Source organism: Clupea harengus, chromosome 8 (assembly GCF_900700415.2).
Source record: "Clupea harengus chromosome 8, Ch_v2.0.2, whole genome shotgun sequence".
In the NCBI taxonomy this organism is placed as follows: Eukaryota; Metazoa; Chordata; class Actinopteri; order Clupeiformes; family Clupeidae; genus Clupea; species Clupea harengus.
Window position 1 is genome coordinate 8,602,435 of NC_045159.1, and position 23,834 is coordinate 8,626,268.

The following is a 23,834-nucleotide window of genomic DNA, read 5'->3' on the forward strand; positions in this document are numbered from 1 at the left end:
CTTTATTTGAGCAAAGAGACATTTGTCAAAATGTTAATTGTCAGGATTCAAGTTAGCCCTTTGTTGCGATGTAATTAATTTCTTTTTCTAACATGAATTTAATGAATGGACTTTTCCATTATTTATCACAATAAACTCACACAGAATCACCACATGTTGAAACGTGTCCATTTGAGCCCCTTTTGTATGTGAAATTGTAGCAAACTGTGTGAATAAGCAATACAAATTGGACTGGGAAACAACACAGCTGAAAAACCCTAAACTAGACTTGACATAAAGACAGGATGGTAAGATTTAGATAACAGTTGCACACCTCTGGAACATTACCAGTATTTTAAGCAACAAACGTATTCTATAGCACACACGCATACAGCATAAGGCAGGTGAGGATAAAGTGAAAGTGCATGCTTGTATGCCGGTTAATAAGTTAAAAAGTATGTACTATACCTGACCAAACCTGGGAAAAGAAGTAGTATTAGTGTATGCAAATGTAGCCAATGTGAACGCCCAGCTGTGGCTGAGGTAAGTGCTCCAATTTCTCCGGCATTTAGACCTACAAATGGCTCCTGTAGGCTCCCCCATCTGTCATCAATTACTCAAGCGGAAGGAGGTAAGGCTTCTAAACGGGGAAACGAACCCATCCAGTCTATTTCTGTCATCCTGATTGATCTGAGAGCAAGACTTTTGTCTTCCCCTCTGTTCGCTCCGTACTCACGACCTTTATCGTCTGCGTGGGGCCCCCAGTTATCAGCCTCTGTTTAGAATTAGTCAGCCCTCTCTTTTAGGCTGCCGTTGTGAAAATACTCATCAGATAACCGACGTGAGGGCCTTTCGATGGCTTTTCTTCATGTATGAAGCTTAATGTGTGGAGCGTGTAATGCTTAAATGAAATGGGAAAGGACAAAGGAACAAGGGAATTCAACAAGAGAACATTTGGTTTAGGATGCAGATCCCACTCTGCTGTTAGTGTCTGTCAAACTCCCTCATGCACACAAGTCCTGCAGAAATGCACAGCCCCATACTGTGGCCTACCTGGATCTACACTATAGCCTACACAAGCAGCATAATAAAATGTATCCTGTCATGGTCAGAGCCTAAAACAAGCTTCCACAAGGTGAATTACAATACACTTTCAAAACGTTTAAATAAGCTAATGGTAAATTATCTTAATGACTAGATCTATAATTGTATCACATCTCCCTGAGGTGCGGCAGCACGACCCCAAATGCAGTCGACCTACATTTCCCTGTCACAGGCCTCTCCGGTGCCGTTTGATATGGAATTGAGAAGGTTGTTAGTCGAATTCCCACCTTGTTTTTTTTATTATTGTTCCCCGCACACTCCGCTAACAACATAATTAGCATCGGGGTAAAAACAGGGGGGAGGTGACACAACGCGGCCTGTCTGTATGCATCAGCGCCGAGGGGGCCCGCCATGATTTATTTATGAGGGTGAGCTGAGTCTGCTGAAGATACCACCTCCTCCTCCTCCTCCTCTTCCTCCTCCCGCTTCCTCCATATGGCCCTGTCCCCGCTGTTTAGCCTCCTCACGTCAGTGCGCATGCTGTAGACCCGGGTACAACTGAGATGAAATAGCTCTGCCCCGTTCATTTGCAACTCCGCTGTGCCTTATTTGGCTGTGCTTGTCTGAGTAAAAAATAAAAGCCTGTTGCGTCTCCCACGCTTAGCAGCTAGGCAGTGAAGGCTCAAGAGTGTTGATGCAATCAGACAAACCCCGCTGTTCGGCTGCAGTCGCTTGCTTTTAAAGCACTGGAATATAAGAAGGATTGGTTATTGGAGATAAGGATAATGAAATGGGAAGAGATAGGAATAGGTGCCGCCTGCCGTGAATTTCCAGAGCCTCCCGTAGTCCCGCCCTGCCTCCGCGGAGAGAGAGAAATAACCTCGCCAGAGGGACGTAACGGTGAAGCGGGTCTGCAATCAGGATTTCAGATCAGCCGTCTAGGATGTCCTGTGGCGTTTTTCCGTCTCTGATGTTTGTCTTGATAAGAGGGTTTGCCTCTGGGGCAGTGAAACACATGGCTACAAATCTTCCTAAGCATCGGGGTGCAACATCAGTCTGAGAGGCAACTTTATAGAGGTGTGATGGAGAGGAGGAGAAAGGGGGGAGTGGGTGTGTATGTGTTGGGGGGGGGGGGTTAGAGTACTATTAACATGTTCATAGAAGTACTTCTCCAGGTAAAGTTTTGAAGTCACTATTTGCATTTAAATGTATGAATGGAAAATGATTAAATGACATAACATATTAAATAACATATTGCTAAATAACATTGCATAAATATGAAATAAATAATCAGTAATAACGAATTACTTACTAGGTGATATGTCTTGACCATTACTACCTAATAGTAATCAGTAGATATTCAATCAGTATTGTGGGCCCTATACTTTCACTTGATACTTTCTCCAGTCTATTTCAGTGGCACAAATTCAGTTCAATTCAAATTCAGTTTTCTTCATCTGGGACTCTCAGGACTCACGTGTGGCACAGTATGTCCACATGAAGGTAGAGGGCATTCATTTGGACAGTTACCATGTTGGCATGAAATGCTTTTGATACTTAAAGTGGACTACTCCTCACTGTCCTCTACTCAACACGCAGCAAATGCATTTAAATACACAGACCCCTATTCTATGCACATCTCCTAGCCCATTTTATGTCTCATTCATGCTTGTTTTTACTCCTTCACAAGTCCACTGAACATCAATGCGAAGTTAATCATTGGAAATACACCACTATCGGGAACCGAGTATTAAACAGAATCTGTCCTGTCAAACTGCCTGGACACAGATCGGCGCTAACAGCTTGTAGCGGAGTGCGCTGCTTCTGTTTTAAACATCACCCCCCCCCCCCCCCCCCCCCCCCCCACCGCACCAGCAGTCTGTGCGTCGTGCCGACATAGCCGCCTCTGATCCGTAACAGCTAAGTGTTACCACTGTTACCGCCACCGCGCCTCTGCTAACTCACTCTCCTCTAAGTGATGACAGCGACAGAAGGCTTTTGTCTTCGTTCATTTATTTATCGCTCCCATATGCTCCCTGTTGCTACTGTTCAGAAGGAGAGACACATGCAATACAACCAAGGCCTCGAAACTGTTTGCTATTTTTCCACATATGTTTTGTCATGCAAAGATTGTTGCCTTTATATTATCAGTTATTTGTATGTTATCCCATTCGTGCTATTTGTTTTGCCTTTATTGATGGGCTAGACTGTGTTCTGCTTTTAAGCCATCGTTGCAATTACACATCAAATCACAGACAGACAGACAGACAGACAGACAGACAGACAGACAGACAGACAGACAGACAGTCTAGATTGGCATTGTAATGTTGATGTTGTAGAGGAACCGCTAACTCCTCATTTGACAACTGTTAGATCTTGTTTGTGTTGTAATCCACTTCTGAACAGCCTGTCGTGCAACTGGTCCTTGGATTGCTTGGGGAACAAACAAAAACAAGAAGAAAAGCAGACGCTGACTTCTAATTGGTTCTGTTTAGGGCAAATGTGTTGGTTTCTTTCTTTCCCTCTCTCTTCCCCTGGCAGTTGTCATTTACACAGGCACACACTCCGGCTGCAGTGTTTGTTCATAGTAATTAATTGTGTGTCTTGGAGAGCGGGGGGGCACATTGTTTGATCACACCATTTGGTGCTCAGGAGCCTCGAAAATGCTAGGAGACAGGGCTGTTTGGGGGGGGGGGGTTGTCGCTCTTTAAAACCGTGACTTCACTTCACACACGCCGATATGAAACGCAACGCCAGACTGCGTTTGCGGCCGAGCCGAGCGGCCCTCGATAAGTGAAGTCGAGCGCGGGCCAGCGGAAGAAGTGTTGAAACCGAAGCCTCGCCGTTAGTCAGAAAACGAAAAAAATGAAAAGGAGTCGGCAGGGGGGGGGGGGGGAGACGCTCTTGATAGCACTCCAACTGGAGCCACTCTCCCAGACATGCAGACACACTGTGTCTGCAATCAAACAGACGCCTTGTTGTAGGTCCAACTAAAAGCAGTCTCTTGGAGGACACAGGCCTCCCTCCATCTGTTTGCAAGCATGTGCAGGCCCAGGTAGCACACTGAATCCCCCCTCCTTCAAATGTGCCAATTAAGGGGAATTAATCAGTGGCGCCTCAGAAACAATACTGGCATGATTTCAGACAACAACAAAAAAAATACAGTAGCACTTTCAGAAAAACGGCACTTTCAGAAAATGTTTTCCATCATTCATTCACTGTTGCTGTGGGTGTCCTCACTGATCGCAGTAATTTAGATGTAATGTGTATCTTGTTATTTTGATTTAGGCCATTTAAGAAGATGTTTAATTAGAGGCATCTCGAAAGGCTGTGGATAAGCTCACTTTTGTTGCAGTGAGATATTTGCCTCTGTCAAGGAGAACAATGCCCTGTGACCACCAAATGAGCTGTGGCTTATGAATAGTACCACATTATCCCCCATCACTTTATTAAAAGTAATAGCCTCAATCCATAATGTCAGTTCCACTTGTGGACACATTCACTCTGGATTGTTCTGTCTGAATGTAGTTGATGTTGTAGCCCTGGGAACATGAAAAAGACTATTAAGCATGTCATATCTCTCGAGCGTGTAATCTGATTTATAATGTAATTAGAACATGATGTATTCTAGCCCCAAATAGAATGGAATCTGGATGTATCCCTCCTCTGCACAACTTTCACATCATAATGATACATGCCTGGTTGATAATTCCTGCATTTGTGAGGCTGTAAGGGAGGAGAAAAAAACCCCACTTCATTTTAGTTGTCTTTTTTTCCACTCAAAACAGTCAATTTAGTAAGAGGCTTAGAAACACACACACACACACACACACACACACACACACACACACACACACACACACACACAAAAGCAAGCACAATGGACCCCTTTTTTGAATGCACGTCTTGTTATATTTTTTTTCTTTGTTTTGGCTGGGAGTGGGAGACAAAAGGGAAAGCGATTAGTCAACATGTGTCTGTTTGCCTACAAGGGAAAACAAAAGTGTTGGAGTGAATCAGAGCCAATACTCCCACGAGCAAGTGAGCGAGCGAGCGAGCAAGCAAGTGGAGCCTCGGCAAAGCGATCGGCAGGGTCGCTTCTCTCGTCCTCTCTCACACTGACATCTCAGTCATAACATCCTGCTGAGTGCAGCGCAGTCATTTCTCTCTCTCTGTCTCTCTCTCTCTCTCTGTCTATCTCTGAGAGGCCAGGGGAGTTATAAAAGATGAAATACTAGGAGCTCTCAGTGTCCTTTCGTTCCCGCCAACTCGCAGACTGAGCACACAGTGCTAAATGGAACCAAAGCTTTGGGTTGAACTCTGCCACAATCTGATGCAAGTCCCAGGACCCTCCCATGTGACTTCCTTTGAACTTATCCTGTTCGCAGGTTTCCAATCAGCACATGCTCATTAAAGAAAAAAAAGTGCCCCTGAACCGTTCTATCCTCAATGAAAGCATGTGAAAAACTGGTTGAGTTTGGGTGATCTGGCATCATGCAGTCTTCAATTTAAGTCGACATAATCACACAGCCTCACAAACACAAGCCTCATCTCAAACGCCCTCAGAGATGCCTAACAGGCCTCAGACTGTGATACTCTTTGAATGTAGGCTACCATTGCTGTCACTTGATTGGATAAGATTTGGTAGGTCATCCCACCACAAGTTACCTCTAAGAAGCAATAATCTTGATTGCAACGTCTTTCTGCGGAGAGAAGGCAAAGATAACAGACAGAGGAACAAAGTGGTCGGATTCCTCCTAGATCTCAATAAGTTACAGATGCAAAATAAGGCTACACTTAGTTAATGTCTTACAACAACAGAATAGCAATATTTCCGGGTTCCATCAGGTGCATGTATGGCCTATTTATATCAGAATGTCAGTGGATCAGTGGTGGATGGCAGTGGACTCATCCAACAGGTGTTTGGAGAGTCAAACCCTTCTTTCATAGGGCGAAGTGTTAGCATCCACTGAACTGCATAGGTTATGGTATGCAACGTATGACTGGTGCTGCAACACAATCACATTCACATTCTCTTACAGAAATGCATCTCTAGTTAGACACTGAGCTAATGCGGCCCATGCACGCCAGGGTAAAGATAGAGAATGAAAGAGGAGTATTTAGAGAGATAGAGAGCGAGAGAGAGAGGTGAGGGCATGTGAAGAACAGAGGAAGGTATACAAATACGACGGGTATCATTTCAGTTCTTTTGTTTGTTCCCCTTGTAAATTGCTGTGTGTTGTCGGGATTTTAGTCGGCGGCCGGTTATTGCTGGTGGGAATATGGGTCAGATCTCTCCGCTGTAGGCGTCTGTTGGAATTTTAGCCCTTCAGAATACGCTGCCTCTCAAGAATGTAAAGAGCCTCATGAATGTGAAAAATGGATATTAGAGTCACATTACTGAAACATAGCCCTTGCTGCCTCATTCATTAATTAGTCAGTGTTTATGTGTGTGTGTGTTTGTGTGTGTGTGTGTGTGTGTGTGTGTGTGTGTGTTCAGGGTGCCAAACAGCCTCTGTCACATGAAACCACTGTCACTGCCTTCAGTTGGTTTGAGTGTAGCCAGTACCTGCAGAGTGTATTATCTCTCTCTTGACCCTGTTGTATGTGGTGCTTTTTGGAGTGCTTAAGCCAGCCCGAAATTACTGTCTGATAGCTATCAAGACAATTGGGGTCAGGAAAAAATGTATTCTCCTGGGCTGTATCAACCAATCAGGATAATTGCAAAGATATGGGCATCCATGTCCACTAATTATCTTGTGTCTTCACCATTCATTTCAGAGAAGGTGTGGACTTAATCAACTGTCAAAGCTGTGGCTAAAAAGTCCATTTAAGGTTAACAAGAAAAGCTGCCCCCACACAGAGAATATCTTACATTGTTTATGAGTAGTCTTAAAGTGCCACCAAGGCAGAGGCACAAAGGGATTATCAGTCTACGTCAGGAAGTGAAGGGTTGGTTTTCCCGTGTTGGGCTATAATCTAATGGCTTGAATATACTTCTATTGATTTGTTGCATAAGGGCAGGCTTGAGTCATCGCTCAGCCGGCTCACAGCAGGGGAGATTGTCATAATGATTTGTGTGTGTGTGTGTGTGTGTGTGTGTGTGTGTGTGTGTGTGTGTGTGTGTGTGTGTGTATGTGTGTGTGAGAGAGATAGAGAGAAATAGAGTGAGAGTGTGTGTGTGTGAGAGAGTGTGGTTGATTGTTTAGTGTATGTGTGGTTTGGTAATTGGCTGACCATTGCATCCTATTCTTCATCTAGGCTTTTGTAGCATCCACTAATGTCATAGACCCACAGCCTTGAGAAGAAAGAAAACCTTGATTACCGCTATTTGAGCAAGTTTGGGGAAAAGTACAGGCGTGTAAACGCATGCAGGGAAGTGTCCAGGGGCTGGAGATTTACCACAGAAAAATGATCAAACCAAAGATTTGTATTGTGTGTAATTCTCCCTAGGTGATCTTTTCTTTGTAGTAGGAGCAGTAGTAGTAGTTGTTGTTGCTGTTGTTTGCGGCCAAATAACTTGCATTGAAGTAAACTGCTGAGAGGAGCTGTGATCAAAGGCTTGTTTTTCCTAACTGTCCTATCTCCCTGTGGTTTCTGAGTAATTCTAACATGAGTTACCACCCTGAAATAATAAGTTCATTACTGTTGTGCCAGCATTAGAGATTAATGAGTTCCTCTCTTTCTCACCTTTTCTTTCATCTTTTGTCCCTCTCTCTCTCACTCCCTCTCCCTTTCTCTCTCTCCCTCTCCCTTTCCCTCTTTTGCTCAAAAGAACATGTCACTGAAACCACAGGACCACAGGGAGAATGTGGCCGGCCCGCTGCATAAGAGGCCTGCTGGGGTTGGCAACGGTCTGACCCTCGACGCGCGCAAGGAGCATTTCCATCACCACAAAAACAACAACAACCACCACCAGCACTCCGACCAAGAGAACAACCCACGCCTGGCCCACTCCCACAAGAAGAAGAAGCACCTGCAGATGAAGCACCTGCAGAAGAAGCAGCGACCGGTGAGTCACTGGCGGAGAGGGGCTCCCCTTCCGACTCTGCACTCTTTGTAGATACTGCCTGCTGCTGCTTTCAGTTGTCCAGTTGTTTGTTGTGCTTACACTGGGAGTTATAATTTACAGATCATCTCTCGGGAGTTGAGAGGTTGAGAGGTTTGTTTGTGTGAAAGCAGTACTGTGTGGAGTAGTTCGCTGTAGCATGTTAATTTGTGTGGGGGTGTGTGTGGATGTGTGTTTGTGTGTGTACGTGCGTGTGTTTATATGGACGTGCATCTCCAAGAAAACCCACAATTCTCTGCTTAATGTTGAACTGCTACAAGCATACAAGCATCATTCATGTTTTATTTGCAATAAGCTCATTATCAAGTTCGTCAAGACTTTGACTTAAGTGAATGTAGCCTTTTTCTTCTTCTTTCTTCAGCTTCTTAGTTCCCTTTTTTTAGAGAGATGTAAGACAGGGATCTCATTGAAAATAACAAAGCATAACACAACGCGCAGATCATAACAATTCTATTAGTTTAAACAAAGTTATATCTCGTTGCCACGTGATGTGAGGTACTCATTTTCTGTTCAACAGAAACATTCTGCCCAAATAAATAATCTTATCTAGTTTGATTGGTCAGAATGCCTGAAATGTTCCTAGGATACATTAAACTGACAATAATGAGCTTCGTGTTACGTTCTGGAAGTTGAACCAACTTCAGTTCGAATCAAACCCCTACTCCCATGTCACAGGCATAATGCTAGTGATGCCAAGCGCTCCAATGCCAAATCATAGCAAACAATACAAAATCTGTCGCTTCTGCCGGTACTACTGCTGGTCAATGTGATCCCCGCCTAACTATCAGGCTCAATTAACACTGGCTAAATTGAATTCTCTCATTGTCAATGATCATTAGTCTTTAGCCTGCCTGTTTGAGATCCGCTGCTGATCTTATCCCAGCAGTTAATTAATGGAGCATCAGCTTTTTGACTCAGACGATTATTTCTCTTTCCACTTGCAATTAATGTGTTTAACACGTTTTTATGAATTGTGTGTGTGTGTGTGTGTGTGTGTGTGTGCACGAATCTCAGTGTGTGTGAAAATGTCAGGCTGTGTGTGTGAGTGTGTGTGTGTGTGTGTTAAATGGCCTTCATTAGAAGAGCAGTGACACTCTCCTTGCGGATTATCTGGCTCTCTTCCTGATTAATAGTTGTCATTAGGAGTGACGAAGGCTTGTGAGCACTGGCCTTTTTTGGGCGCTGTGTTTTTTTATACGGCTAATTAGCGTAGCGTGCAGCGTTGTTATTGTTGGCATGTGTGATGAGGGCCGCTCGGCATGAGGGGTGGGAGGCAGGACTATCCACTCCCTTGCTCTTACTAATGAGAATGCGCGGCACTTCAACACAGGGGTGTCGCTTGTGCAATGCATGCAATTAGTTACGGCCACCTACACACTCACACATACATATACATATACACACACACACACACACACACACACACACACACACACACACACACACTGTGTGTGTGTGAGAGAGAGAGAGCTGTGAGTGTGTGTGTGTGTGTGTGTGTGTGTGTGTGTGTGTGAGAGAGAGAGAGAGCTGTGAGTGTGTGTGTGTGTGTGTGTGTGTGTGTGTGGATGTGACCATTTTTGAGTGAAGGCTCATTGCTCCTGAGGCCACGTAACTCTGATCTGGGGAAGCAGCCCTGGACAGAGCACCTGTCTGTCAGAGAACAAACACACAGAGCAGGCTGCCACAGTACGCTGCTCTTTAACACACAAACCCTGCGTCAAACAAGATAACCGTCTGGTAGTGATGTCTATGTATCTGTCATCTCATTGGCTTTTGAAGCAGAAAGATGTCAGGTGAGGAGAGCTGCTGTGGAAATAGGACTAGGCAGCTGTTTTTATCCGTATAATGAACGTGTCTTGAGTGGATTTGTGGAGTATGTGTGGGATTATGAGTGTGTTTGTGCATATACATGGTAAGTGTGTGTGTTTGTGTGTGTGTGTATACATTATGTGTGTTTGTTTGTGTGTGCGTATGTGTCTCTGTGTGTGTCTCTGTGTGTGTGCGCGTGTGTGTGTGTGTAGTTATGCCCTTGCTTGGGTGTTTTGCTGGCAGAAGACCCTTGCTGGCCCTGGCACCTCACAGTGCCCTTTTAGGATGGGCAGATGGTGCAGATGTCTAATCTCAAGGTAGCCTGGCACCAGTAATTATGTTGGGGTGGAGGTGAGAAGTGTGTGTGTGTGTGTTTTTGTGCGTGTACATGTAAGTGTGGGGAAAGTATGTTTACATTTGTGTGGTGTCCTGTAGTGTAATTTTTTTCCTTGTGTTTCTGTTTGTTTGTGTATACCATGTTTGTGTGTGTGTGTGTGTGTGTGTGTGTGTGTTTTCAGCACACAGCAGATGGGTCTTTGCCCCCCTGTGGTGTGCTAGCCAGCAGAAAAGTGACAGTAACCTCTTTGATGAGTCAAACACAAAGTGGTCTTCATGATGGCGACTCAAGAATCCTCAGTGGTCCTTTTTTATGGTCCTGAAGGGCCGTCCGCAGCAGTGCCCACGCAAAAAAAAAAAAGGGTAATCTTTGCTGAGGGCCCAAGGGGACTGTACAGAAGGAATGGGGCTCATCAGTGACTGGTTCAGTGAAGGCTGAAGGATGTCTCTGTCTGTTTGTGTGTTTGTGTTTGTGTGTGTGTGTGTGTGAGAGAGAGGGAGAGGGGGGTGGGGGGGAAGAGAGGGACTCTAGCCTGTCAGTCCATCAGCTCTTCTGAGCATTGCTTAAATAAGGGTTATTGGAAAGCTGCTGCGGGCCCTGCAGTGCTTTTACTGCTATATTGGCCAAATGGCACAGATGCTATTAGCGACTGCAGTATTTTTTGATGCATCACCCTTTTTTGTGGTAAGAAGAAGATAGCTGTCAGTACTGTCATAAGAGAACCATCTAAAGAAAATTATCAGGAGACTGGGTCAACCAAAATAGTTTTTTTTTAAGCTGGTTTCTGTCGTTGCTTCTAATGAACATGAATCTATAGCCTTCTCAAAGGAGCAACATGACTTGGCATGCTGCATTTGAGTAGACAGTCAGTTTAAAGTGAGTAGCTCTTACTCACGGCTCACACTGCCCATTAGTGTCCCCCACAGACTAAGAGAACAAGCTCATTATCAGCTCTGCTGGCCTGTCCTACCAGGGCAAGTAATAGGAAGACAAATAGAAAGAAGCTGGAAGAAATAGAGATCAGAAATGGGGGAAATAAGTGGGTGATAGAGGAGGGAGAAGAGAGGAGTGAGGGAGGGAGGGGGAGGGGTAGAGGAGGAGATAAATGTCTGAGGAAAATGAAGTGTGTTCTGGGAAAAGCACAGAGGGTTGTGGCAAAGTGTTTTCCACCACTGGCACGGGCCCCAGGATGCAGCATTCTGAGTAGAGATGCACCGATCCACTTTTTTCAGTTATGATCCGATTCCGAATTTTGATATCTACCGATACCAGAACAATTTTCTCTTGAATATTATTACTATCATTATTATTATTGTTGTTGGTATTATGTGTATGGTTAAACGAGGCTGTAGTAAACCACACAGCACTTCGAATTAAAAAGTAAAAAATATACAAAAATGCATTACATTTAAATCTGTCGAACGATGGAATAAACAGTTGAATCTGAGCCAGTGTTTTGGTTTGTCCGTTCTGGGCTACTGTAGAAACATGGTAGTGCATCATGATGGACTCCGTGGAAGAGTAATACTATATTCTATTTCTGCTAACAGATACCACTTAAAATTACACACTATATAGGTTTATGTCATGTTCCAGTGCTGTTCAAAGTGTCACTACTGGTAGAGTAACTTAATGTGCAATTAGTTCATTTAACTTTCTATGCGGTATCAGTTATAGATCCAGCGATGCCATGAATGTCATTGACAAGCGAATGTCCTATATCAAGCTAACCACGGCCGTCAATCCATCTGATCACGTACCTGATACCAAACGAATGGGACATGAAGCAGTAGCAATGAGTATGACAGACTGCGCATAACTTTACAGCACCATCAGGAGGCCAGACAAACTGGCGCTGCTGAGCTGCAAAAAAATGTCAATCACAACTATGTCTTATTATTAGCTTGCTAGAAGACTCTGTTTTCATCTTCTCAATTCCCCAGTGTGCGTGCTCACATGACAGGAGAGGCTCTAAACTCCCTCATAAAAAAGTAACCTATGGGCTGCAGCAGAGGCTGATGCACTCTAGTAGAGACATTCAGCCATCAACATTGTTTTAGGTTGGTTAAAATTAGGTTGTAGATGAGGATTCACATACTCGTTTTATAGTGACTAAGTTACCGCATCGGACATGGACCGGTAAAATCTAACCTGATACCCAATCCATTTAATAATTGTAGTATCGGCGTTGATACTGGTCCATGGATCGGTGCATCACTAATTCTCAGCAGACACAGAGCATCCTCCACCATCTGCTGACATCTCACCACACAGTAAGACTCCCTGATAAGGAATCTCAGAGTTCCACTTGGCTGTAACTTGTGGGTTTCATAATGGGGGATTATGGGAGTTATGACTCTCTATCTATGTTATTTAACCACCGGGGTAAGTCCATTATCGCTGCATGAGGAGGGTCTGTTGCCGTGTGATCTCTGCTATGTAAATATCCCACATTTGGCTTTTATTCTTTTATTCATGACAAGTTATATTCAGGACAGTAGTTATATTATCTGTTTCTGTCTTCTGTATGTGTGTGTGTGCACAGGCACGCACATCACAGATAATGTGAGGGGGCGTTTGTTCTCCAAAAGACAGAGAGAGAGAAGGAAAAAGGTTGAGAGGGTGTGAAAAACAGATAAAGATAGCAAGAGAGTGTGACTGTGAGGAATAGAATAGAGTAGTGTGTATGTGTGTTTGTGTGTGTTGTGTATATGCGTGTTAGTGTGTGTATGTGTATGTGTGTGTGTGTGTGTGTGTGTGTGTGTGTGTCCTTGTATGTGTGTGAGAGTGAAGAGAGGCGTGCTGAGAGGCCCATCTGGCTGCACAGAGGGGCCACATGCTCTGGGCCCTGGAACACTGGCCTCGCCTCTGGGATCTGTGTTCAGTGTTTCCGCGGAGATAAGTCCACTGTGTGAAACCTCACTCGTGCTCGCAGCAGGGTGGCCTCGCAGCGGACCGGCCCGAGCCGAGCCTGCAACCTCTGCCGTCGAGCCCGGCCGTGTGTGGGTCTGGTGGTCATTGTGTGTGTTAGGGTTGGATAGTATCTATTTGTTCATACTTTCATACTGTCCTGACATTTCCATTTCAATAAAATCATATGGCTAATAGACGCTTTTGTAGTTGGAAGAAGTCATCTCAAGATAAAGTAAAATATTTTCATGATCCCATATCTGGTCATATTTAATTGATTAGCTAGGAGACCTATAGAGCAGAAATGACCTAATATGACTGAAACTGTGTTAATCATCATGCACTGTAAACTCCAGAATCGTCCGAGAGTAAATGGGGTCACCAGTGTGGAAGTTGAGTGGCAGGGAAACGAGTAGACAACTCCTTGTTCACCCTTCGTTTATTTCAACACCCCTCTACTTCCTTGTTGTCACAGAACACACAACGTAATCACGCCCTAGGGTGTGTGGGAAACATAGTTAACCAATCTACTAACAGTAGTGTGAATGTGAACACATAAGAACACGGGTAAGCTTATCGTGAATTACATTAAATATTAGTCCTGTGTGCGAGTGGTCACCAAAATTAAATTATTTATTTTTGACGGTATTATAAATCATACCTTGCGGAGTTCTAAACAGGCTGGTATACCATAAGACCTTGGTACCGCCCAATCCTAGTGTGTGTGTGTGTGTCTGCTTTGTATGGTCCTGAGGCTGTATTTTGTGTGTGACAGCCTAATATTTATTTTATTTAAGTGTGTGAGTCTGTGTGCCTTGTGTGGGTGTGTTGTATGTGTATTCATATGAGTGTGTGTATATGTGTGTTCAGGCTTTTGTGTGTGTGTGTGTGTGTGTCTGGCTGTCTGTCTGACTGTCTATAGGAGTTTATTTGTGTGATTGTTTGTGTGTGTGTGTGAGAGAGAGAGACAGAAAGAGAGAGAGATAGAGAGAGAGAGAGAGAGAGAGAGAGAGTGACAGCCAGCAAATGCATTGAGATATAATTTCCCTGTATTGCACTACATAACACATGAGAATGAAAACTGCTCACACACACACTATGTGACCTAGTTTGTAACTGATTTTAATCAACCAACCATTCACCCATGAAAGTTAGGACAGATTCCCTCCATGGCTCCTGTTTGTCACAGAAAGATACAGAGGGATGACAAATACAATTAACATCCACTTCATCAGGGAAGCCATTAGGTATGGTAAGAAGACAACGCCATTAAGAAGTCTATTGCCACTGCAACCATGTGTTTACTAGGCTTGGATCAATCAATTACTTTTTCATGCATCGATATTCAGAACATTTTCCAAATGATTATTGATATATATTGGCATTTTTATAGATAGAAATAAACAGGTGTCAATAAATAGACAAACCCGTATCCCCCAAATTGCAAAGACGTATTGGTATTCAGTGTATTCAGACTGTAGGGCGTTTGTGATATTCTGAGCATTGACAGTGACATACACAGGCTGTGGGTCACAGAGTAGATTCGACTTCCTCTCCATGTCTGTAAGGCTTTGTGCTGTGCTGCTGCATCCGAGGGGAGAAGTTTGCGGAACAAAAGAGAATAATCTCAAATGCTGAAACAAATGCATGGGCAGTAATCGTTACATAGTCGTCAGTAGCCTGTGAGGTCAGGGAGTTGGTAGTAAGAGCGATACTCTCCGCTTTCTCAAGCTATGCGCAGACCATAGTCTTTGTATGCTCATATATATCTCAACACAACATTGGTGAAGTGTGAGCAACAGGGTGCTTTATACTCCCATTTAATTTCCTTCAATAGCTTTAAACGGCTGCATATATCCGACTATAAATTTCACTACACAACTTGTTAGCTTCACACAATTTCACACAAGCTTAGCACAATTTATATATTTATCATAATTTATCTTCTTAATGATAACATTTTCTGTAACTGTAGTTTGTACTAGTGTAGTGCCTTTTGCTGTACATCTCTGCCATACGCTATGATATTTGTTCATATGTGATATCAGATTGGTTTTGTTCCCGGAGAATGGCAATTCTGCATTTCACCTTTCGCACACAGTTTTCATTTTATCCCGGTACTGGTCAGAATCAATCAATCCGAAATGAGTCCTAACTTCGTTACTTCATTTGCCCTTTCCCAAAACTCTCCAATGTTTTTTTCCACCATCACAGCCTAGTTTGCAAACATCGAAACATACACCAGCAGCACAAAAGTAGGGACGAGAGGTGAGCAAGGTAACTAAGTAATAACTATACAAGGCCTGTAGATTTCATATAGCCTCTTTGTGGTCTCCGAAAGCTATCATTCCAGACCACATTTAATGGAAGGCCAACTGAATGAATTGGAAAGCACACATATTAGCCATCTCATTTTAATACATCGATGCCTCGAAACAATATTGATAAAATGGCATAATGTTATTATTGCCATCATAGTGCATCATGCAGCAATGCAGGTGGCCCTGTCTGACAGTTTTAATAGCAGAGTGAAGTTTTGAATCAACTGTGATGACAGCTGCTCGTGTGAGTGACAGCTGAAGTTATTCTTAATTCGTGGCTCATTTAGTTATTCTCTAAGCTGCTCCACTGTCAGTTTTAACTGCGGCTTGGTGAGGAGCTTCCAGTTTGTGCTGTATTCAGCCTCTCTCCCTCTCTCTCTCTCCCTCTCTCTCTCCCTCTCTCTCCCTTCTTCTTCCAGTGCCCTGATGCTGTGTGACAAGTCTAGGCCACAGTGTCTTTTTAAATCGCTCTCTTCATTTTTTCTTCTCCATTTTCCTCTCTCCCTCCTCTCCTCTCCCTCCTCCTTCAGCCTCTTCCCTCCTCTATACCCACACGTTCTTTGAAGGATCCATTTTTTCTTCCATCCACGGCCTTAAAGAAGTGGAGGATTGACTCAGAATTGTATGAATCTTAATGGGAGCTGTTTGCGCTCGCCTCGCATCAGTGTTCCCAGCGAGCCTGTCAGGGACGGGATACACGCCCCACACCAAACTAACCGCTGGCATCAGCGGCGACTTCGCGCGATAGCTGTCTGGTCGGCTTGCAGTGGGGAGGGTGAGGGGGGGGGGGGGGGGGCTGTGTGCCTGTCACTGTAAGTCGTCCCATGCTGACGGTAACACGCTCTGACCCAAGGGGAGTCACGCGTGCCACAGCTGCTACAGGTGCTTAGGCATGGCGCTCATCACAGCTGGCAGCTGTTGCTCCAAAGGTGGGCTTGAACACACACGCACACATACTGTACATATACATACAACACAAATGGACACACATGCATGTACGCATATACCCAAAACACACAAATGTATTTCCACACATGCTCACTTATGCATATGTACTTACATCCAAATGCAGATATACGTACAGTGCCCTCCAGAATGAACTATACAAGTAATCCAGTAATGACTATACAAGGCCTTTAGATTTCATATCGTCCCTTTGTAGTTTCCGAAAGCTGTCATTCCAGACCACATGAAATGGCGACTAACTGAATGAATTGGAAAGCACACATATTAGGCATCTAATTTTAATACATTTTTAATACATCAATGCCTCAAAAACATATTGATAAAATATTGCATATTGCATATTGGCACCCTTGCTAAAGATGATTGAAAATTAAGGAAATGCAAATAAAGAATGATCCCATGCATATTTTATTTAATTTTAAGTTCCTGCTGTTTCACTGGGGTAAAAGAATGGGGTAACACATGGCCCAAATCCCTTAGTCATCCATCACCATGGGAAAGATTCAAGAGCATTCCATTTGCAATAACGCAAAAGTGTGCTGACTTACACAATTTAGGGAATGGATACAATAAAACAGCTGCTCAACATAAATTGCCCATATCGACAGTTAGGGCAATTATTGCGAAGTTCAAGAAATTCAAAGAAATTCCAAACTAGAAGCCTGGAAGAGGACGCAAGGCTATTTTGTCAGCAGCCTCAGTAAGGACAATAGTCGGAGAAGAAAAAAAAATCCTGTCTCCAAGACGTCACCAACAAACTGTTTAGAAGGTACGTATGTCAGAAAAGAAACCTTTCGTATCTTTTGTTAACTGGGACGGGGTGGCATGGACAAATGAAACAAAAATTTAGCTCAAGGTGGATATGGCGTAGAAATAATACCAACAATACTAATATCCTAATAGCAGGCGTTAAATATGGTGGAGGGTCTGTGATACAGTGGGCTGTTTCTCCTCCAAAGGCCCTGGCAGTATATTGCGCCCATAGAGGAGTAGCATTATGGATTCCAGGAAGTACCAGGTGATTTTAAATCAGAATGTGGCTGCCTCTGCCAAGAAGCTAAAACTTGGATCATCCAACAGGACCACAATCCAAAACACACATCAAAATCCACAAGAAAAATGGTTAGATGAACACAAAATCAAGCTTTTGCCATGGCCATCCCAGCAGTGTTGTGCACGTTCACACCTCTCATGAACTAGTTCAAAGTTCAGTTCATACAAGTAAACATGAATCGTTCACGTTCATAGTTCACCATTTAAATTCTGAACTAGTTCATAGTTCAGTTCATTTTCATTTTTTTTTAAAATTATTGCTAATTTTTCAGGAGGACATAATTTGCACAGAAAGGTGAGATTTTTACTGTCGGAAACTTTATCAGACAGTGTGTAAAAATGCCGCACATAATAATAAGGTGGATCGGATGTAGGCCTACTCGCTGAGTCTGCGTCTCTGTTTTCGCTTTCACTTGCCACTTTTATATTGACACCGAGAGCTGTTGCCTTGGAATACGTTGCTTGTTTGGTATACATATGTGTGTGCGATGATTCATGGGTAATGTAGGGCGAAGTCGAGTTAGTTGGTTTAGGTATCGCAGAAATTATACGGGTACTGTTATAGAGGGGGTTCGGGAAATGTGTAATCACTGAGGGTCATCCGATTAGAATGGAAAAGAATGGAGACTTGGATATTCAGTTTGATTCTTCACTCTTTGTATTGCATTAACAACAATGAATGGGATAAATTGTAGGTGGGTGTATGTTTGTATGTGTGTGTGTGTGTGTGTGTGTGTGAGTGAAAGTAAAGTACAAACAGAAAATATACATTAATACACAGCCCTGTAGTAGCCTACCATTTAAATAATGAATTATACAGGGAACTAAAGGTAATAATTTAACCTCTTCAGCAATGCCATGCTACTGGCTTAATCTCAGATCAACAAGGGCATGTACACTAAATGAAAGACTGCTCAAAAGTTAGCATAGGTAAACCCTGTAACACTCGTATTTGTACATTAGCAGCTTATGCTAAGCGAGTTCACGAACAGTGCATCATGCTAGATTAATTAAGTGACAGTGCTCGTAACAATTATGAGAAAGCTAAACTATAACAAACACATAATGACAAGGTAGGCTACAAAGTCAAACTCACGTGTACATGGACGCACACAACTTCAACAAAGTGCAACGTTCAATTATGTGAAAATATGCCCGAAGTTAACTGCTACTCCATCTAAATATGCAGTGTAGCGGTATCAAAACATTGCACCGTGAGAAGTGGAGTCACATGACCAACGCAATTACCAAATATGGTCATTTACCGAAACATGGTCTGTCTGGGCAATTTAACGACAGGTACTGAGCAACGACATGGTACAAGCATTCGATTTAGACTGCGTCTTTCCTCAGTAGGCTAGAAGGAAAACATTCCGTAATGTTTTAGCTAGACCTCAGATAATATGAACGTGTTCACCGTTCAAATTCATTATTTGTCATGAAGTTGTCGTTCATCGTTCTCATAAAAATGAACGTGTTCAATGAACGCGTTCTTTTGAACGCGTTCATGCACAACACTGCATCCCAGTATCCTGACCTATATCCAATTGGAAACCTGGGTTGAGCTCAAGAAGAGAGTGCAGTAAAGGAGACAAGAGGTGCTGTTCTGTTGGCAAAAGGGGGTTGCAAAAAATATTAGGGGTGCCAGTAATTACGTATTTTTCTGAATAAAATGTATTTTGTGATCACCTCTGACATTTTATCTTGTGGTATGGAATTTATGTATTTGCTCTATTTGCTTAGTAAAGACGACATTTGATAATCAGTAAGGGGAATTTTCATCAGCCTTTTTCACTCATATTAAATAAGAGTGCCAATAATTCTGGAGGGCACTGTATATATTAACACCCACACGCATACAGACCTTATTATGTGCATTCTCTAATCCTCTCTGTCTCTCTCTCTCTCTCTCTCTCTCTCTCTCTCTCACACACACACAAACACACACACACACACACATACTCCTGCACACTCACTGTATTGCACAGTGCAGGTGCAGATCAACTCAATCTGGCTTTTTATTCCGTCTGACACAGTTCACCACCACCCAAACAAACACAGACCCATAGGCGTGGCCCAGGCTTGTAAAATGCCAGTTGAAAAGGCCAGACGACACTAGATATCTGTCAAACACAAAACACCTCAGTACTAAACCAGTGGAGCCTTGTTAAAGCCCCCCCCCCCCCCCCCCGACACACACACACACTCCTACACCTCTTAGCTTAACAAGCACTGAAACCTGGTCATCCACTATTTATATCCCACAATGACTCACATCATTATACCTCATGTTAGGTTTCTGAGAAAGCAGAGATGTGAAATCAGGGGGCTAATCAGGGTACTAATTGCTGTGGTGGAAATCCTGAGCAGCCCCTGGCCTCTGGCTGCTCCTGTAATGGACCACCTGGGTGGTATAGCCATCATGGCATATGCAGACTCGCAAGTGCCAGCTCTCCTGTCAGGGTAATAGGCGGTAACAAGGTGCATCATTTTTCATGACCTTTTCTGCCCACCATATGCAATGCACATATGAATGCAACTCACACACACACTCTCTCTCTCTCACACACAGACACACTTAAATAAGATATCCATTTGATGCAGTTGGTTGAGAAAGCAGATTGCTCTGTAGGTATTACTGACACCCATTCTGGGCCGCAGACAGACAGCAACGGACAGCAACAGACAGCAACAGACAGTGAGCCGATAGAGCTGGTTCAACTGCAGGAACCGAGAGAATTTTTGGGAGGACTGTTTTAATAAGGTCTTTGAATGGGTGACTGTGTGTGTGTGTGTGTGTGTGTGTGTGAGTAAGTGTGTGAATATGTGTATGTGTTAACCTGTGTGCTTAACCCCAGGGTCACTGGGCAGGTGCTGTGGAAACTCTGGAGTGTTTATGGGAGAGAGTGTGTGTGTGTGTGTGTAGGGGGGGGGGGGCAGTGGCAGTGGTGGAAGCGGCCATGAGTCCACTATTTAATACTAGCACTCTCTCTCTCTCTCCCTCTTCCCCCCTCTCTCTCTCTCTCTCTCTCCCTCTTCACCCCCCCCCTCTCTCTCTCTCTCTCTCCCTCTTCCCCGCTCTCTTCCCCCCCCCCCCCCTCTCTCTCCGAGTGCCTGGAGCAGAGGGCTGTTGGCAGGTCTCCCTCCCTTCTGCTCCTGTCCCCCCTCATCCACAGGCGTGTCGTGTCCACGCCTCGCCCTGGTTGTCCTTGTGCTGCTGGAACATGAGAGCATCTCCGCCTCCCCCTGCTCTCAGCTCAGGATCAAGTGCAGGGGACCTTTACTTGCACGAGCATTCACACACCGGAACACCGCAGCTAAAGCATGAAACAGGGAAAAAGACATAAATAATAATAATAATAATAAACTTTATTTGTATAGCACCTTTCATACAAAACTATGCAGCTCAAACAGCTTAACAGCAAAGACATATGAAGACATGCTGTCTACCTTACTACATGGAAGTCCTCTCTCTCTTTCTCTTTATCTCTTTCTCTCGCTCTTCCTGTCTTTCAATCTCTGATCCTCCTCCTCTCTTGCTCCCTGGCTCGGTCCTTGTCTCTGTGTAATCAGCGTGATTGACAGCGATGCGGTGGTGTTTGGCAGGCTGCGGCGGTGGCGCTGTATTTTCTCTCCCGTGCTCCCTGTGCAGGAATGTGGAGTTGGCCTCGTGAAAGCCCAGCGTTTGGTTTTCTGCTGATCTGGGTCCCCGCTGAGCGCTCTGCTGTTCTGCTTCACTGCCATGTTACACACAAACACACCCTCTCCCACACACACACAGAAACACATACGTATACACATACATAAACACACACACACACACACACACACACACACACACACACACTCACTCATGCATGCACGCACACCGTAGACAAATGTTTCTTAGCCTTCCTTTTTAGTATCATTAACACATACTGTATACCCATTTTTGCATGCTCACACTAATAGAACACACACGCTTATAAACCCAAGGACAGTTACACACAAACACACACAACTGCCACTCTCACATATGTAAGGGATAATGTATTGTCCGGAGGTCATTATCCAAAAATAAATCCCGACGGGGCGAACAGCACCCCTTCCTCCTGAAGGGATTTATTTTTGGATAATGACCGACGGACAATACATTATCCCGCTTATTATATGGTTACTTGCCAAAAACGATAGAAGACATTCCTCCAAAATACCTCTTTTTAATGATTTAGTTGCCGTTTCGTGTTTTCCGCTAAGAAATAAATAGTTCTTCAAGCAAATAGAACTTTTAAGTTTCAGGTGTTGCGTAGCAACCCATTACTTGCTGACTTCAAATTACAATGAGTCTGTTACGTTAAATGACCGGACTACTTGCGGAATGATATGAAAGATGTGAATTAGAAGCACAAAACCCGTTGCCAATGACAGCGGTCAATATCTTTTCGCAGCTGTGAATATCAGGAAATATTCACCTGCAAACGTTGGGATGGCCCATTCAAATCAACGGTACTCTTTGGAAAATTCTGAAGAGCCGTATAATAAGATATATTATATGTATATAAATATACAGTGCCCTCCACAATTATTGGCACCCCTAGTGAATATGAGCAAAACAGGCTATAAAAAAATATGTCTTTGCTGTTTATCCTCTTGGTCTTTCACTCAAAATATTCACAAAAATCTTACCTTTTCATTGAAGCAAAATTATTGGAAGAAAAAAAAACTGTTGACATTAAATAAATATTTTTCCCCAAAACATGTGTGCCACAATTATTGGCACCCCTAGAAAAATCTTATAATTAAAATCTAACTGAAGTATATTTCCAGTCATGTTTTACATTTTTAAGTTCACCTGTTTGATAAGGAACTCTTAAGAGGTCAACCATGACTTCTTGTTCCACTGGCGAACAAATATGAGGTGACACAGGCCAAATTCCATTAGTCATTCATCACTATGGGAAAGACCCAAGAACACAGTGACAATGTGCGACGGAAAGTTGTGGAGCTGCACAAATCAAGAAATGGACACAAGTAAATCTCTAAAGAGTTGAAAATACCCATTTCCACTATCATGGAAATAATTAAGTAGTTTAAAGCGACAGGAGATGTTAAGAATCAGCCTGGAAGAGGACCTATCTGTAAATTGACCCCACGCACCGTGAGGAGGATGGTTCGACTGGCAAAAGAATCTCCAAGGATCACAGCTGGAGAATTGCAGAGGTAAATTGAGTCTTGGGTTCAGAAACTCTCCAGAACTACCATCAGACGCCACCTCCATCACCACAAATTGTTTTGGAGGGTTGCCAGAAAAAAGCCTCTGCTGTCAATCAACAACAAACTAAAGAGCCTGCAGTTTGCCAAATGTAAGTCAGACTTTCAATGGGACCGAGTTATATGGTCAGATGAGACCAAAATAAAGCTTTTTGGCAACAAACATCAAAGGTGAGTTTGGCGTAGACAGAAAGATAGCCATACAGAAGAGACCCCCATACCCAATGTGAAGTATGGTGGCGGATCTTTGATGTTGTGGGGCTGTTTTGCTTCCAAAGGCCCTCGACATCTTGTTAGGAGACATGGTATCATGAACTCCATCAAATACCAGCAGATATTAAATGAAAACCTAACAGCCCCCTCTAGGAAGCTTAAAATGGGCCGTGGTTGGACCTTCCAGCAGGACAATGATCCGAAGCACACCTCAAAATCAACACAAAAATTGTTCACCGACCACGGAATAAAGGTTTTGCCATGGCCATCACAGTCCCCCGACCTAAACCCCATAGAAAATCTGTCGGAAGAGCTGAAGCCGAGTATACAAGCGTTGACCTAAGAATCTGAAGGATCTGGAGAGATACTGTATGTAGGAATGGTCTCAGATCCCGTGCCATGTGTTCACCAACCTCATCACACATTATAGGAGAAGACTCAGAGCTATTATCTTGGCAAAGGGAGGCTGCACAAAACATTAAATTAAGGGGTGCCAATAATTGTGGCACACATGTTTTGGGGAAAAATATTTAGTTAATGTCAACAGTTTTTTTTTCTTTCAATAGTTTTACTTCAATGAAAAGGCAAGATTTTTGTGAATAATTTGAGTGAAAGACCAAGAGGATAAACAGCAAAGACATATTTTTTTATAGCCTGTTTTGCTCATATTCACTAGGGGTGCCAATAATTGTGGAGGGCACTGTATGTATGGAATACCAAGGATTCGCAAGAAACTTAAAGGCAAAAAGAATCCTGAGCCTTGAGCTGCTGAAAACCGTGTTCTACAGCACTTTATTTATCACCACGACAACCACTGCGGGTCCCCTGGTAGATGTAGTTCGGAATGTTGATTCTGTGGAAGCCCCTAGACACAGCAGCTAAT

The 23,834-nt window shown here is 43.6% G+C and overlaps 1 protein-coding gene across 8 annotated transcripts in view; it reads left to right on the forward strand.

Annotated features, from left to right (window-relative positions):
* auts2a (activator of transcription and developmental regulator AUTS2 a) overlaps nt 1–23,834 on the forward strand; it is a 357,002-nt gene that overhangs the window by 67,684 nt on the left and 265,484 nt on the right. For all 8 annotated transcript variants that reach the window (XM_042708443.1, XM_042708446.1, XM_042708444.1 and 5 more), the window contains exon 3: nt 7,799–8,035. In XM_042708443.1, coding sequence (XP_042564377.1) covers nt 7,799–8,035 — 237 coding nt within the window. The remainder of the gene's footprint in view (nt 1–7,798; nt 8,036–23,834) is intronic.